This window comes from Maylandia zebra, linkage group LG1 (genome assembly GCF_041146795.1).
Source record: "Maylandia zebra isolate NMK-2024a linkage group LG1, Mzebra_GT3a, whole genome shotgun sequence".
Taxonomy (NCBI): domain Eukaryota; kingdom Metazoa; phylum Chordata; class Actinopteri; order Cichliformes; family Cichlidae; genus Maylandia; species Maylandia zebra.
Window position 1 is genome coordinate 39,412,135 of NC_135167.1, and position 17,825 is coordinate 39,429,959.

The 17,825-nt window shown below is 41.4% G+C and overlaps 2 protein-coding genes across 5 annotated transcripts in view; one reads left to right on the forward strand and one right to left on the reverse strand.

Moving 5' to 3' along the window:
* Window positions 1-213: 213 nt before the first annotated feature.
* LOC101469924 (tumor necrosis factor) lies at window positions 214-1,947 on the forward strand. Its single transcript, XM_004573561.4, has 4 exons — window positions 214-495; window positions 595-649; window positions 749-808; window positions 1,074-1,947. Exons 1-4 carry the CDS (start codon window positions 307-309, stop codon window positions 1,511-1,513), a joined length of 744 nt encoding a protein of 247 aa, XP_004573618.1. The 5' UTR covers window positions 214-306; the 3' UTR covers window positions 1,514-1,947.
* An 853-nt stretch (window positions 1,948-2,800) lies between these two features.
* The window catches only part of LOC101470214 (gamma-aminobutyric acid type B receptor subunit 1), a 129,277-nt gene continuing 114,252 nt past the window's right edge, over window positions 2,801-17,825 (reverse strand). For all 4 annotated transcript variants that reach the window (XM_076886117.1, XM_076886118.1, XM_076886120.1 and 1 more), the window contains 5 exons: window positions 16,297-16,390; window positions 12,638-12,765; window positions 10,353-10,481; window positions 9,433-9,576; window positions 2,801-5,525 (listed from right to left, as the gene is read on the reverse strand). In XM_076886117.1, the coding sequence (XP_076742232.1) occupies window positions 5,241-5,525; window positions 9,433-9,576; window positions 10,353-10,481; window positions 12,638-12,765; window positions 16,297-16,390 (780 nt within the window). In that variant the 3' untranslated portion in view covers window positions 2,801-5,240. The remainder of the gene's footprint in view (window positions 5,526-9,432; window positions 9,577-10,352; window positions 10,482-12,637; window positions 12,766-16,296; window positions 16,391-17,825) is intronic.

Consider the following 17,825-nt stretch of genomic DNA (forward strand, 5'->3'; position numbering starts at 1 on the left):
AACCATAACTCCTGCGGTGACACTCCGCTAAATGTTCTGTAACTTTTCCTTCCCTCTCACTCTCCTTTCTCCATGACCCCGGTTGCGCTGCTGCCACCGCTGTTGCTGCTGCGCTGTCTCCACTTACACGGTGACATCACTGGAGTTTCCCCTGCAGCTGCATAAATACTACAGACTCTCCAGCAGAAGTTCACTCTTAACACAAACAGCACACTCAAAGAGAGAAGTGTCAGCACAGAAGACACAGACAACTGTTCAGTTTCTGGATTTCTTTAAAGATCAGACGGCAGAGGCTTTGTGCACAGCATGGTTGCATACACAACCACACCAGTTGATGTCGAGGCCGGTCCTGAGGCGAAGACTGTAGTTTTAGTTGAGAAGAAATCACCTGCAGAGTGGATATGGAAGGTGTGCGCCGTCCTCGTCGTCGTGGCTCTTTGTTTAGCAGGTGTCCTGCTGTTTGCCTGGTACTGGAATACGAGGCCAGAAAGGATGGTAAGGAGCATCTCATCTTTTCGAGTATGATGAAAAGTCTTTCAAAACCTGTGTGTGTGTCTATATATGTATCTAAGGATTCTTTTTTCCTCCATGCAGACACAAGTAGGACAGCCAGAAGCACTAAAGGCGAAGAACACTGGCGAAAAACCAGGTGATTATACACATGGGTGCTTATGAGAGGTTTTGAGAGCTACATTTGAGTCTTTGTGGATTATTTGAGACAAGCTCACATTTTTCTTCCTTCCTTCAGAGCCCCACTCCACGATAAAATGGATCAGCAGCAAAGCCAAGGCAGCCATCCACCTAGAAGGTGAGTCACCGCTTACCTTGATTTGGTCCTCAGCAAACAATAGGCTCATAATCTTAGCCTTCAAAGGAGCTTTTCTGAGTTTTTCTTCTCCCTCTGTGGTATTGGTAGCTCTCTTCTTTTTGGAAACCAAGAGCACAATAAGGAAGTCCCATAAGTCATTCATTAGCTTCAGTCAATACTTCATTCTGCTCTCCAAATAACAAACCTGTCAGTAATTCACACTCCGGTATTTCAAGGCTGTAACGTTTCTGATCTTTACTTGCAGGCAGCGACTCAAAAGGTCATCTGGAGTGGAGGAATGGTCAAGGCCAGGCGTTCGCTCAGGGCGGCTTCAAGTTGGAGGCCAACAAAATCATCATCCCACACACCGGCCTGTACTTCGTCTACAGCCAGGCATCCTTCAGGGTGATCTGTGGGAATAGCGATGACAATGAAGATGAGGAAAAAAGCCTCACAATTCTCAGCCACAGGATCTGGCGCTACTCAGAGTCTGTGGGAAGCCCCTCCACTCTGATGAGCGCCCTGAGGTCGGCATGCCAAGACACCATTCAGGATAGCTTCTCAGACCACGGCTGGTACAACGCCATTTACCTGGGCGCTGTGTTTCAGCTGAATGAAGGAGACACGCTGTGGACAGAAACCAACCAGCTATCAGAGCTGGAGACTGACGAAGGAAGGACCTTCTTTGGCGTGTTTGCACTTTGAAACGACTCTCCGCTTTGAGCAGAAAAGCTGCATGGAGCTTAAAAACTATGTGAACATATAGTTTTTTATTTCATCCACATGGTGATGTTTAAATATTGAAATCTCAATGGAGATGAAATTCCCAGCTGAAAACGTTAGGCTGGTTTTTTAAAACTATATAAACTGTAACAGTTTGCAACATTGTTTCTACTTTAGGCACTTTTGACATATTATTTATACTGACCTGAGATTGTATGAGGCTAGATTTCCTCTGCTGTATCAGATGATGACAAGGCTCTTTGGCTCAAGAGTTCAGATACAGAGGTGCTGTCATAGCTTGTATGTATTTATTTGTATTTATTTGTATTTAAATCACTGGGACCGGGACTTTAAAGGTATTTATATAAGTTTATATAACTTTAAAAATTTATATAAGTTGTGAAAAGAATAAAAATGCAGAAAACTACAGAGAATGGTCTCCTGTAATAGTTAGAAGTCTGTCCAGCCGGCGCTGCAGCACACACACACACACACACACACACACACACACACAAGTTGGCAAAAGCTGCTATGAAATTCCTCCACAGCCAGCAAATACTTCCTTTGTTGGATCACACAAGTGGAGGGGAATTTCCTGCTTTTTTTCTGCCTCTTGCCGAGTGCTGTGTCAGGTGGAGGCCCACAGAAGCCTCAGCTCAGAGTGGGTTTTCCCCAATGGCAGCCATCCACCCCCACACACAGCCTCTCTCGTTCTCGACACCAACCCTTTCCCTGTGCATTACCACATACCTTGCTTTCAGTCAGCTGAAAAAAGACGGAACGGGAAGCTGTGCGAGATGAGGGATCATGGGACTGTGGCACAGCTGGGTTTGTCAGACTGTCATCATCTATAAACACACATCATACAAATAACGGACGCACTTGGGAGCAATTTGTCTACTTTTGTTTCATATGCAAGGCAAACATCCACTCATTGTCTCGGTAATGAGGTTCCCACTGGGCTTTACAGTTGGTCATCGTGTCAAATTTTGCTTCTAGCTTTTGTTTAATGAGTTTTTCTTCTGGGTTTATTTGGTTTTTTGAGTCCTGCAGAGCTGACCTAGAGACAAATATCAAGTTTCACTTGGACATAGATGAATTGGTCAAAACAGCCCGAGCAAATCAGAAAAACAACAAATAACTGGTGACATCTAGTGGATAGTGCAAACATGAGCAAACATGTGCTGTGCCTTTGGAATATGCACAACAATCCATATGATATGTCCACATATTTTAAAACGTATCAATTAAAACACGAGAAATACCCAGTGAAAAAACAAATATTTTATTTATGGTACCCATATATCTGCATACACATACTCTGAAATATATTAACATTTAATATCTTAGATATAGTGAATACAAATATCCCCAAATCCATGTATATTCTTATATATGTGCAAGATAATAGAACATTTCTGAAGTAATTTCTGCATTCATATACTACACTATCAAGTGATCAAGGTACTGCACAGTTAATAAATATGGCCTATTTCATTCATTTAAGTTGACTTTGACGGTCCTCCCCCAAACCCTGAGCTAAACCGAGTAACAGCGACACAGAGTGGAATCGTTTGTTCGGTTTAAAGTGCACACTGTGATTTACAGATATTTAAAAATATTTGACAAAGTGTTGTGTTACCTGCTAACAGTGTCATTCAGGCGTCATTGCTTTATAAAATCTGGAAATAGCTCATGAATGAAATAGTACATCCGCATTAACTGCCGAATAAATACACTATGTCACATTACTTTAAGTCCTTCATGGATGCTTTCACCACTTAGCTGAAGGCAAAAGATGAAGAAAATAAATTAGCTTCATTCCCAATCGTCTGTGGGAAAAAGGAAAAAATTCATGTACGTATACATACGACACAAAAAACGAAGTTTACAAGTATGACGGGTAACAGATTTACAGGTATAAAAAAATTGTGCTTTCTCTGCATATCTACAGTAATAGCCATCACAGAAGCCCTCAACGTTTCACTGCTGTCCAAACATAAAGTGGTTTAGATTTACAAAAGGCAGAAAGTACAGACTGTGCTTCTATTAAGTATGTTGGAATTTGGATGGCTCCAGTTTTGTAGACTGTATATGAATGTGTTTGACGGATAACTGTACCCCGTGAAATTAGGCAGCCAGAATAGACAGCTGGGCCTTGGTCATCATGGTAAGTGATGGTGATTACTCATATCAAATGTTTCCAGGACTCCACAGATAAAAATCAAACTGTCTGATATCCCATTCAATGCAGTCTCCTTGTGCACATCTGGAACACTTCCATTCTCTGTCCAAGGACCATTCAACCTCATATATGCGCTTCCATGTATCAGAACACTAATGCTTCACCATTTATTTTGGGGCTGACGATGGATTTCCAAGGAGCTAAATCTGGCTGAGTGACAAATTTACAGTGTTTAACCCTTGAAATGCCAAGAAAAACAACTGACCCTCAGGAGGCGATGTCATGGTCTTTAATCCTTTATGTGCTTAAACGATGACAGAACGAAAGATTTACTGCGTTTAACCTTTTAAACGTTCGGAAAATTTCACTCCTCATGAACATCCTGGTTGCACTCCTGACCTCCTGGACTGCCAGAACTGCACACGGAGTGTATTTCCACTGATAACTGGTGTTTGGCCCCACTGAAGCTAAGAGCCCCAAATGGTGATTTGAAAGTAGGGTCAGCATCAGTGCTGGATAAGATCCAGAAGTGCACAAGAGGACGACCCCAAAGGACTGTAGATGGCAATATCTGCAAGATACGTTAGATGCAGGCTTGATGTGACTTGACTTGATGTCTCCTACTGTACTGTACTGCTAAATAAACACAAACTTCAAAAAATACATTGTAAAATATGATTTCAAACCCCAAAGCTATCAAAACTGTCCTCATTCATCAGTAACTTTGATCATTGTCTTCTTCAACATGGGTCTAATAAGGAACTAGCTTATTAAAATGCAGTTTTGTACTTGAACACACAGTCCTGACAACAGACATCCATGCATGCTTAGCTCCCTGGCCGTTTTAAATTATGGCTGTTTAATAATGCACATTTTTCGCTTCTGAGCTTCTCGGCTGCTTTTAGAGGAAACACTAGAGGGGGAAAAAAAGTCAAAACTGTACATTGCTTTGTCCCTTTGCAAATTTCAGTTTTCACAACTCTCCTGAAAGCTTAACAGAGAATAGAACAACAACTCTATGACAAAACAATCAAATATTACAGACCAATATAAATCACTACCGCATGTCTGTCTAGTTAATGAACTCGAGAGACAAAATGTGGAGACGATATAGCAAAGACACAAACACATCCTTTGAAGATCCTCGACACTGCGTCTCCACAACGAAACCAGATAACGAATGAGGGAGCGGAATGATTAAGAGACTATTGTTCACTTGATCTTTGAAAAAGACGTCGTGTGCTGCTAGTCTTAGATGTGCTTGTCGCCACGTCGAGCCACCGCGTGCGCCGTGTTTCTGGGTTGAACACAGTGAGATCAAAACTTAGAGGATGGGTGTTACCTGTGTGACTCTCCCCGAGTATAAAGCACTCCCGTGTACTCATTTCAGCTTCCACGCCGTGTTTTAAAACAGTGTCACTACTCCGCTGTGCTCGTTGCCCAAACAAGTGAAACTCACAGTGTCTCGTGCTGTTCTGTGTCCCTCGTGTGCGCCTCCCCCACCCGAACCCTCCCGTGTTTCACCTATTTATACAGCAGCGGGATCTGGCTGTTGTGACAGTGGTTGCGGCTCATCTTGCTGTCTGCTGGGTAGAGGTTGGAGGAGTTGGAGAAGGAAGGTGGGAGGGAATGATTGTCCGTGGTTGGGTTGGGATAGCCGGGCGGAGGGAGCAGGGACTTGGGATCTGGCTGAGAAGAAGGAGGCGGGGCATTGTGGTTCTGATTCTGGCCCGTGGAGGGTCGGCGGCGGTTACGTAGAGCCTGTCGTTCAGCCAGCTGATTGCGGAGCGCCGAAACCCTCTCTTCTTTCTGAAAACACAACCAGAGTCTGCAGTTACAAACTGAAGCATCCCTACGATGATCTAGAGCAGATATTTGTCATGTGATCGGCACACAGCCCCGGGGGCCGAAGCATCAGCCCGTGACTGACACTCTGTATAACTGCAGCACAAGCATGTCACAGATTTTTATATCAACTCTCAGAAGAAGAAAAGCACAAACACTTTTCTGGTGGCCAGCCATGAAGTTAAAACTGCCTGGGTTCCTTTGACAAAAACTGTGGGATTTTTCCATGATGTCAGTTTGTTGAAGTGTATATGCGATCAGTAGGTCTTGCACCAGGTCACATAACTTGACATTTATGATGATGCAGAATTTCCCAGATAACTTCTGTATTCTTATTTAGTTGATTATTAATGAACACTTTCTCTGAGATGCACAAAGGTTTCAAAATTCACAACCGGGGTATTTACTAAAGTATTTATGATGTAGAACAAAATGTGATAATAAAATAATAAAATAAAACTTTTTGACTTTGAGACAATGACCTGCTGCACCTGATGGTGAAAGCAATGAAGAATGTTAGTCAGCTAATGCTGATCCATTTGTTTCAGGATCATTGAAGTCGCTGTTCTGTGGCAGAAAGCATTAAAGCAAACACATCATTTTTACACTGTCAGTTTAAATTAGCCAACATTGAATTAGCCAGGGTTGGCGTGATGATGTGATTTTGCTGCAGGGACAGGAGTGTTTTTCCATACTGTGCAGGACTTTAGAGAATCTGATTCAAAATCTATCTGGTGTTCAGAAAAGTAACTATGAGTTGATGTCCAATGAAAACTGCACTGTCAGAGGGTTTTTGTAGTGTCAGTCGCTGCAATTTTATACTGTTAACTAATAATTATGTGAAAATGTAAGTTGGGCAATGATGCAGAGAAATTCAAAAGTAATGTAACGAGAAGAGTAACAAATTACTTTCTTCAGGAAGTAAATCAGTAATTTATTCATATTACTTTTTGATAAACCCCTCACATCCTGAGTGTCAGGATTATAAACAACCCCCTGTCTTTCTGCCAACGTCTCACTTTGTGCTCCTGAAACTTTTTCCAATTACAAAGTTCATAAAAAAAACCCATTTCCGGGTCCCTCATTCTGCTGGCGGTGGATTCCACCACGCAGCAGCTTTTAGTCATTTTCCATTTTTTGCTTGCAGATGGATCTGACAAGGAGTCACCTTCACACAACAAAGTCAGAGAGAGACATTCATTTTTTCCCTCCTGTGTGGATGGGACGTAACTGCACTCTGCCTCTATAGGTTAATAAGTACATTTTAAAAATAATAATTAAACTGATTAAAAATAAATCACAGTGAAAAAGCAACTCTGATATCTGATTAACTGCTTCAGAAATGTTCCTAGTGAAGTACATTTGTGGGTTTCAGCTCCTCAGCTTGTGTGATTTATGTGAGTGAAATATCTTTGGGACCGTTTGGGTGACAAAACAAGACATCAGAAGATGTTATTACAGGTTCAGGGCTATTATGACTCTGAAGTAAACAAAACCAGGATGTGTGGATGAATATGCATGTTGATTAGCTCACCCAGCAAGTGTCCCTGGACGGCGATCCCCGAAGAACATAGCAAATTAGCCTTCTGATCATTCCAGGATTTAAAATGAGACTTTTTATGCTGTTTATATCACTGCTCATATTTTTTTATTATTAGTGCTGTTAGTAAAATGTCACACTCAGGCACTTTTTTTAAACAATTGTTGCTGCTTTAACGTAGAAATTTCCCCTTACAGGTTAAAAAAGCACATTTAACCTTAAACACAAGTGTTTTATATAATTCATAGAAACCTGCAGGGAACTTGTGCTACTTCCTGTAAAATATTCTCTGAAACTTCCCTAAATATCTACAAGGAGATGGCAGAACGCCACATAACACAACCCAGTGAGCCACCGCAGATCTAATAATGTTAAATATAGAAAGCTGGAATACACGGTCACTACAGTAATCAGCAGAGGTCCGGCAGCCTCGCCTCTGTCAGTGCGCCCCAGGCTGTGGCTGTGGCTACAATGTAGCTGCCATCACCAGTGTGTGAATGGGTGGATGACTGGTTGTGTAAAGTGCTTTGGGGTCCTTAGGGACTGGTAAAGCGCTATACAAATACAGACCATAATGAAATGAATTGTTACTTATAAAGAAAGATGAGCCAGAAATAACATGAAAACAAAACGGTTATTTCGCTGTTATTAACAGTGATGACAGCAAAAAAACACAATAACTGAAACTCCCGTCTCCATTGGCAGGACTTTCCCAGCATATACAGGAATGTTTGATTATCCCAAAAAAGGTTGAGGGAAACAGCAGGAAAATCACCACAGCAACAATAACATTATTATAATGTTTAACTAGTTGTTTCTTCTTTTTCATTCACATCTTTGTTTCTGAAATTGTCAAAACTACCAGGAAAATGCTCCGATTCCTGAAAAGGTATTTCACATAAGCTAACACATCCTCACTGGGACAGTAAATGGTTCACTCTGTGCAGCATGATCACATTTAGAGAACGACCAAAGACCAGCTGTGCAAGAAAAAGTAAAAACATATCTTTAAATTAAGCAACAACAATAATAATTTTGTCACCATAATTAAAGTTTTCGAAACTGAAATAAAAATAACAATAAAGAATTAAATCAAACATGAATTTAATAAGTGAAGAGATGCAGGTTTTTGATTACTTTTAAAACATAAAGCGACAGACAACCTTTCACTAAAAGTTACATAATACTGTTATTACTGTAGTTTGAAGGTTTCAGGTGACTTTATTTGTTCCCATTAGGGTTTAAAATCACAGCCATTAAAAAAACGAAAGAAACTTCAGTCTTTGCTGGATGTCCTCACTCGCTCTGTGGCAGCTGTGGTTTCTAATAATTGAGTTTTAGACTGAAAGATCAGATGAGCCACAGTCTGTGTCTCTGGGAACGCAACACTCACCTCCTCAGTCAATGCAGACGGAGCTTCAGAGTTTTCCCCCTTTAACTTGAACCATTATCAAAACTCTGCTTTTTTTGGCCTCTGACACTGTTTTTCTTTATTTTTCAGTTTCTCTGGCTGAAAATCCTCAGATTGTTTTGCTTTAGCCGACAGGCTTCTCCAAGAAAACAGCTTCACTCTTTGCTGTTCAACCCCGAGGTAAATGTGCTTCCATACAAAGAGAATGGCGGCAGGACAAAGAGCGTTTTAATGATGGACAGAGCTTCCAGGTCTGAAAAGTGAACCCAACAAAAAGTGCCAAGTTTTCCAATTAGAGAGAGCGTCTAGCCTTTAAGGGTCTTAGGCACTAGTTTTATACTCAATAACATGCTAAGTTACCTTAGTCATTAATATAATTAAAAACAAAGATTATCCGAGGTAAGCTCATTGGCTAATGAGCTGTCAGCCAATGAGTGTGCAGACTGCGATGGTGAAAATGCTTCATAGCAGGATTTCATTTACTAACGTTGGAGTGAAACGGCACCATCACAGTGTTTATATCCATCATTTCTATTGTCTATGATTAGTGAGCGAACATGCGTTTATTGATTTATAATGATTCCGACACACTAACGCACAAATACACTTAAAAGGAATTTTCCACATGCATCTAATTACCGTGCAGGTTAAGAGCATTTCTATGCACATATTAGGCAATGAGGTCATCACGTTTGCACTGCATGGGAACATCTTGCAGCATATCTATGTTCACACAGGCAGCACTCTCAGTGCTCAGCATGCCACACAAACATACATAATAAATGAATTACATAAGATATCTGTACAATGATTTTTTACGAGTGTGTAGTATATCTATCGCCTTCACGGGTGAACTCCAGGTTAAACTGGAATCTGTATTTAATAATAATGATATGTGCATCTGTTTAATGCGTCCTCACCTCCTGGATGATCTTTTGCAGCTCCCTGTTCTCCCTCTCCAGCTGCCTGGACTTTTCCTCGTCGTTGTTGTTGGTGGACGAGCCGGTCTTCAGGGTGTCCTGCTGCTCCGACTGCCACTCGCCGCGGGTGATGAGACGCCGCATCTGGACCGTTGCAGAGACAGGAATTCAATAAAGAAGAAAATCAGGACTGAGACCAGCTACCCTGCGCCCAATGAATAATGCATCTATTCAGAGCCCGTAATAAAACATCTTTAATATTTGCAGCCCTCTCAGCCAAATCACTCACATTTCTCTAAAGGCTTAAAAATATTATTCATCACTGAAGACTTTTATTTTACTTTAGTGACAAGTTCAGCACTCGCTGCTGCGCCGTCTCTGCACAGCAGTGAGCTCCCACAAATATCCTGATAATCAAAGGGTGGAGACGATATTGTGATTTCCTGTTAATGAAATTTGAATTTCTGTAAGCAGCACTCTTCCTTCTGTCTGCAGCATGTGCACCGCGCGGCTCTTCTTCTGTTCATAACAACCCAAAAAACCCACGGCACTGCCAGACGTGTAAAACGTCTCACTTTGTTTGTTGCGGAAGATTTTTTTTCCTACTCCAAATGTTTACGGCAGCTACAAATGTAAAAGCTCCCAGAAAGAAATTTCGCAGATTATTACCTTAATGTTGAAACGGTAAGACAGATATGATTTGAGCCGGTCCAATGTTGCGCTACACTCAAACGTCAAAGCGTGTTTATGCAGTTGGGAAACAAAAAAGCTGTCAGAGTGAATAATGTGATCGCGACTGTCGTGCGCTACAAGCTGCAGCTCATTCCTAAAGATGCTGAATTTGAAACGTTTGACCTTCAGTTTCACTTCACTATGAATGTCAGCGGATCTTAAAAGGTGTCAATCATGAGCAGGAGCACCTTGGGTACAAAGAGCACCACCAGTGTGATGTAGGCAGAGAAGACGATAGCTAGAGAAGCAAAGGCAAAGGAGGCGTCCTGCTGTGAAGACAGGATCATAGTCACCGGAGCTGTGATCAGGCACAACACCTGCAGGAAGACAGAGAGAGAGAAAGAAGTAAGAACAAAGGGGAGAGTGAGATTAAATGTAAAAAGAAAGAAGGGAGGTAGGGTTGGAGGACAGGAGGTGGAGAATAAAGCAGAGTTGGACAGCGACAGGATGAGAGGGGAGGAAAATCACATCCGTAAAAGCATCAGGCATCTGTTTATCATTCCGGGGAGGGCTCCCATGTGAAAACAGCATTAAAAAGTCATGACTGAAGTGGCAACAGCGTGCTGACAATCTCCACATTGTCATCTCATCAGGGCCTGGAGCTCACAACTTAGCAAAGAGGAAGGAGGTCCCCTCGCAGACGCCATTAACTATTGACATCGTCATAAAACTGAAATGTGAATATTATAAGATAAAATAGCAACATTAGACGTGACTCACATTGTGGAGCCATGGGACGAAATGGTCACGCAAAGCTGCATTTAATGACATCATAAACAACCATAAATGATGGATGGATGATAAATCTTCTCCTCGATAAATGAGGCGAGATCTGTCCATTTATTAATTATATATCCACAGAGTATAAGATGATAAATGTGCAGCTGCTCATTAGGGAGCTTTCTTATTCATATATTAATGGGGATTCGGGCCAGCGCAGGAAAATGTCAGTTAAAAACAGCAACCTAAAAAAAACGTTTGCCTTCTCTTGATCAAAACAGGGAAACAAAACCTCTGCTGGCAGTTAAAGCAACAGAAACAACTTTTATTTTTTCTCCTGCAGACATTTTACATCAATTCCAAAGTTAGTCTGTGTCAAGAGTGTCAGGAAATGGCAGCAAGAATTTGTCTAAAGTGGCTACGGTGAACATAATGGCTGCTATTCCAGTGTGTAGTGCATCCTAGGTGCCTGCGTTTAAGATGATTCACTTGCTATTAACAGCCGCTGAAAAATGTTTATGACTGACGGCTGCTTTTACTGCCATTCTTTAGTGCCCAAATGGGTGCATTTTTAAACCTATTGCTGCCATGGGACGGGATAACTCCATACTGTGCATGTGGTCTCAGAGATACACTTTGCATTACCCGCACTGTGCAACACGCAGTACATGCCCAGCACTAAAGCTGAACTGCAGCACTCTGATAAGGTTGGCTTGCATCTGAGTGCTGCGCAGTAACAGTCTGCTTTGTATTCTTTTGATTTCATTTAACATTTACTTCACCGTGAAATGTCTTTGAGTTTGCACTTTGCAAACAAGACTTGAAATAAGAGTATCATAGCAGCGCAGGTACGATGAGGCAGCACCTGGAGCTGGCAGCAGAATGATTTGGATAGAAATGCAATAGGGGCTCTGAATTTAAGAGAAAAACATACATATATACACATATATATAAATCCCAGATCAAGATGAATATTAACTTCCTTGTTGAATCTAAATTGACTCTAAAATTTGAATTAAAGATTTACTCCCAACTGTAGGTGTACACAAAGCATTGTAGTCATGTATGGGCAACTAATACAAGCCTAATATGGACCAATCGTGCTCATTTTCAGTGCTGTATTCTTATTCCAGGACCATTCATAATAATCCTTATTTATCTTATGTCATCCCTCGGTTCTTCCTCTGTCTGGAACAAGCCCATCTACCTCCCCTGCCTCCCTGTAAGTCAGCGGCCCCTTCTCACTTGTTTTTTTGCAGAAGCTAGCATAATATAATTGTGATCTTGTGTATGCTGTCACTGCTTTGAATAATATTAGCTTTCACGCCACAGTACAAGCACATCCTGCATGCTAAAGAGTGATGCCTGCAGTTTACTTAAGGGATGTACGTATCGCTGATCACAAGTTATGCCGAGTTCCTTTAAATTACCTGTGACATTAACTTTTATAAACGACCAGAACCTGTAACGTATTGCCTCTCGAGAGCTGGCCAAGCTACCTGGCTGAACGAGCAGGAAAGTAACTTCTGGAAGGCAAAAAAAAATCTCAGCTCCAAAGTAATCATGGACCACTGGCATTGATTAACTCCCCGCTGATATACTGCGGGCATTTTGTGCTACGGAGTAATAAAAACCATACTTATTGCCACTTTGTTATTCCACATCCTACAAAAGCAAGACAGCTGTAAAAATTTAAACCGCCGCACCCAGAAATGGGCTTAGGCATGATGGAGCTGTTTCTTTACGGACTCACAGCAACGTTGTAAATAGCCATCCCCACGGCCCGATGGTCATTGATTTTTTCTGTGGAGACAGACTTGGTCTCATATGCCAGAAAAATGCCCAGCAGCAGCAGCAGACCCTTGTAGCCGTAAACCACACCTAAAGGAAAAGAGAGGAAGAGAGAGAACGGTGAGGCGATGGAGGTGAGTACAGATGAGCAGCCGCGTTATGCAACGCAGGCAGTTGTTTAAAGTGCAAATATTTATATAATATATAAAATATTAATATTAAATATGATGCTGATTTCCATTTTTATGTTAAGACTCAGCAGTTTTTCCTGAATCACACACACCCAAAAATTATTTATATTCATACTGCCTGCTATGCAGCTCTTCAGCTGAAGAGCTGTAACAAGCAGTTTTAGCTCCTCCCTAAAAGCCCAATTGCTACTCATTGGCTAGCTTCTGGAAGCCAGCAGAGGAGCAGCAGTTAGAGATAAAAAAAAAAGTATTATCATTACAGGGAACATAATGCAGGCTTTAGGTGTTAATCAGGGTGTGATGGTGTTGCTATACAGCTTAAAATACTAGCCATCACCAAATGACTCTTTAGTGTCTCCCTGCACTCTGGGATATGTGCATGTGCATTAAATAAATGCAACACTATGAGGGACAGTTAGGGCCAACAGTAGGACTCCTGGGATGTCATGGGGGCTATAAGTTTGGTCATTAGCTTCTGAGAGTCAATCTTCTTTTCGGTTCGAGTGTAAGATTCTCCTGGTGAACATAATCTCACGCGTGTTCGTTCGGTCACGCACTCAATAAATAAACGACTACATGACTGAAGAAACCTAAACAGATGAACACATTCATATTATGAACAAAATCACAGACTATCTGCAAACATGTGAAACATGACAGCTCGGGACCATATTGGTTGGGTCTGATTATTGGGGTGTCATAACCCCCCTAACCCCCCTGGGAATTGCGCCCCTGCTTGGGACACGTCCCTTCTCCATAAATGAAATACTTTGGAACAATAGCAGGCTACCTGAAAGTGTCACGCACACGCTGTCAGGACAGTCTGATGCTGAATTATAGTTATAGCCCTGTAAAGTGTCACATATACACTGTGTTCCCTCTAAATTCTGAGATATTGGAAGCAAAACTCCTCATTTCCAAAAGACCAATTTCACATCAAAATGCCCTGAAATTGTGTAAGCGACACAGCGAGATAGTCTGTTATCAAGTGAAACTGGTGGAAAAATGGAAGTTTCTCTGTGTCATTTGCTGCTTTTCAGACACAGATGGTGTTTGGAAATGGATTCTTTATTATTAGGCAATTCTTAAGTTTGCAGTTTGCAGCTGCTGTTCTTCTTGTTTATTTTCATTTTGTGTTGTTTACCTGTTTATGTCTTTTATTTATTCATTTATTGAAAGTCTGAAATGAATCACTTTTTACAGGCCGTTACCATAAACCAACAAGTTTTGTCCCTTTGCCAGTGCTGTAGGCACAAACGTAAAGAATAACCTTTACCCGGTAGTAACTACGGAGAAAATAATGAAAGCTATTAAAATATGAACCAAATGAAAACTAATGAATAAAATGTTTAAAACAAAATCATTTGGAGTTTTCATGATTAATGCAATACAAATTTGTCCACCTAACATTAACACACGTGTGTAAAGGTAAAACATCCTCAAACCTTAGTCGTGTTTTTTTAGGCCAAGAAAACTGTCAGTAAAGAGTTTTGGCTTTTGAAGCCACAAAGACTATTTTGTATATATTTCTCAAAGTGGATGCTAAGGAGATGCTGAAATGTGACAGGTAGAGAAAAAAAGAGCACATGCCGTGGAACGTCTCCAGGATGCTGAGGTGGGAGGAGAAACTGGGGGGTTGTTGATGGGCTTCATTCAGATCAGCAGCAACATAAGAGACAGAAGGCCTTGAGGCTGTTGTAATTTTTGTCCTTGGATTGCTATTATGTCATTAAATTTTAATATTGTTTCAGGCGAGAGAGTAGCCACTTAAATCCTGAATATTTGGCCAGTTTATCCAAATAATGTCTGAAATCTGGTCCGTCTATTTTGGAGACAAAGATCCACCCGCCGGGTAAGATCGATCAGTGTCCATCACAGTCCCTGAGCTTGGCACACCCTTTAGGTCTTTACTGCTGACGTGATAAGTTGTAGTTGTGGATTTGGTTTCCCTGAATGTTTTTGCTTTTGCTTGTATGCCATTAGATACCACTGCAGGATACCATCATAGTGACATGACTGCTTCCATTAATTTTAAAGTCAGCTCTCCATGAATTGTATATGTTACAGCAAATTTACTAGTAACAGGAAGCATCACATATCCTGTAAAAACAGCCGCGTAATGCCTCTGGAGGCAAATCTGCGACCCTGATATCTCAGATTTAGCTTTTGCAAGCAAGGTTGTGTTGCATTGTGGGAGCTACAAGAGCCGTTTTTGACCTTTTCTACCAGAGTAAGATCTTTCTTTTTTAGCTATGCAAGCTAGCTTGAGGTACAAGGGTAGCCTCTTCTTGGTCAATCACATTTTGAATGACTGATTAATTCTACTCCGATTTGGATGAATTTAATGGAATTTGGTATAATCATGAAGGCTGGGCGAATAAACTCAATGTCTTTGGTTTTCCTGCCTCCTGGTCTCTAGACCTGTGTGACTGAGACCTAAAATCATGAAACAAAAAAGTCCCAGACAAGCCTTAAACTTCATACTGCTGTATGAAAGTCATGGATTTTCTTATGAGGACTTTAAACGATTAGTTGGGCTTTCTCACCTGGTAAAATTGTATCATGACATGTGTACGGTTTATGGTGGAAAGTGACACTAGTGTGTGTTAAAATGTGACAACAGTGTGAGAGTGAGACAGCTTTGGACTCTCTGGGGATGTCAACATATGAAGAGACTTGCAGAAGTCAATCAATCACCAGCTACACATCGATAAAGGCCTTTAGTCCCCCGGTCTTATTTTAGTTTGTGTCTCAAATACATTTTATGTATATTTAATGCAAAATAACTGAGCTATTTATGGATGTTTTACAAATTTTGGGCTCATGCTGACTTAACACCAAGTGCTGGTGATAAATTCAATGTGGCCTTTGAGGAGTAAAAACACTGCACAGATGTAAAGTCAAAAATGTTGATACAATAGATACTGAAGAGAAAAATATGCTGGATACAAAGAAATCCAGTCAGAGTCGGAGAGAAAAGAGAATCGGTGACTGAGTAAAATTCAACACTTATTCAGACTGTCCATTGTTTCTTTACACCGCCTGATATTAAAGCACCATCTTTTCTTCCCAGAGAAGGGAAATGCTATGGGGCAATGGCCCAGTTTGTGACCCACATTATTTGAATTTCAGCACCATTATACTTTCATAAGAGCTGCCACACTAAGAAGGATAGCGGCAAGACAGACAGAGAGAGGGACTGCGTGGGCCGACAAAAAGCAAAGAGGGAGTAAAGCAGGAGAGAAAAGAGGACTCAAATGTAAGGGGCGGCGGGGGCTGAGGGATACGAGGGCTGTGATATGAGACCTGTTAAATTCTGAGTGAGCGGCAGTGACGTGTGTGCGCATATGTCCGCGTGTCACAAAGATACTCAAAACCAGAGGAGGGTGAAGCAGAATAGGGAGACAGATTGTTAAGAGAGGACAGATACCGAGCCACGTGTTCATCTTCTTTGAGCTGCAGTGCTCCAGCAGGGGCTGAATCAGGACATCCAAATCTTCTTTAGGAGCCTCCTTAGTGAACTTCTACTCACATGGCAGACAATGGAAAAGGAAAAAGGGATGGAAGGATGAGAGTGAGAAAGGGAAAGGGAGCGAGAAGACAGAGAGGGGGAGATAATAAGAAACTATGAAACAGTAGCATGGGCAAAATTGCACAGTAAGTATAAGCCTCAGCGACCGATCCCCTCGGGTAAATAGGGCCTTCCCGACAGGCAGATATAGATCACTGAATTAAAAGGATATCAGACATCCAATAAATATGAAATATGAGCATTTTAAAAGTCCATCAAATGTAAGATTTGACTGTAATTACATCCACTGTGGTGCAGGTTTGTAAATCGCTTGCTCCCGACTGAGGACGAAAGTGCTTAATGAGTATGTTTGCGTGCATTTGAGTATCCTGGTGTTCTCATCTTAATCTGATTTGGACTGTATTCAGGACATAAAATTTAAATGGAAGACTGTCCGAAGACACAATAATAACATCTGTGTCTCGATTCCTGAACACTGACATTCATTTTCTACTAAATGAGGCTAAAGAGATAAAGTCAGTTTGCTTTTGCTGTGTGGGTCACCACCCTGTCTCAGCACAAACACCATTCCTAATCTGCAAGACACGGACTGCATATGAAAGATGAATTTAGAGATCATGATCGCTGATTTGTGAACTCTGCATTTTAATGCCTCACAGTTGGTGCTTTCCCCTTTGCCATGTTTATCAGAGCAGCCAGGAGGACCATGCTGGATGCCATTAAAATAAAAAAAATATTCAAATGGCGCCAACACTAAAAACATGTCTGTGACTCTATTATTAGCTGAGTTGAAGACACCGGCTAGTAGCATCTCCTATCACTCAAAATGTCCATCATATGTCCGCATGTCTTAGTAATATTTAATAATAAGAATCTACTGGGCTCATTTTGCGTGCTGCTTGGAGCTAGTCTCAAGCGACACTTTGAGGGACTGCTTTCCCATTTTTGGCATCACTGTCTTGGCTTTGCTTTTTGGCTACAGAAGCTGCTGCTTGGTGCAACACCCACAAACAATGGCAATAAGAACAAAAGGCAAAATGTGGAGAGAAGGATGCTGCCACCTTGCACTAATGACTTAATTTGCAACCAGAGTTTGCACAGCTGTAACCGTGGGTGGAGACAAGGTATCAAGGACAATGTATTATTATGCATGTAGGTGCAGAAGACAAACAGCTTGAAGCTAATAACATTTGTCTAGAAAACAGTTAGCATGAAGCTAGTTCTTTGACAACGAAGGACATTCCAGAAGCCGGTTGGGCTACTGTGCTGACTTTTGGGCATTTCCAATGCAAAATGATGGTAACTATTTCAGTTATATTTTGGCTTTACTTTTGTACTTTGGGATGAGAGCTGGTGAGCTGTCCATTTGTATATGCACTCTATGGCAACACTACAAAAACCCACTGTAACTCGTGTCAAAGGTTCCC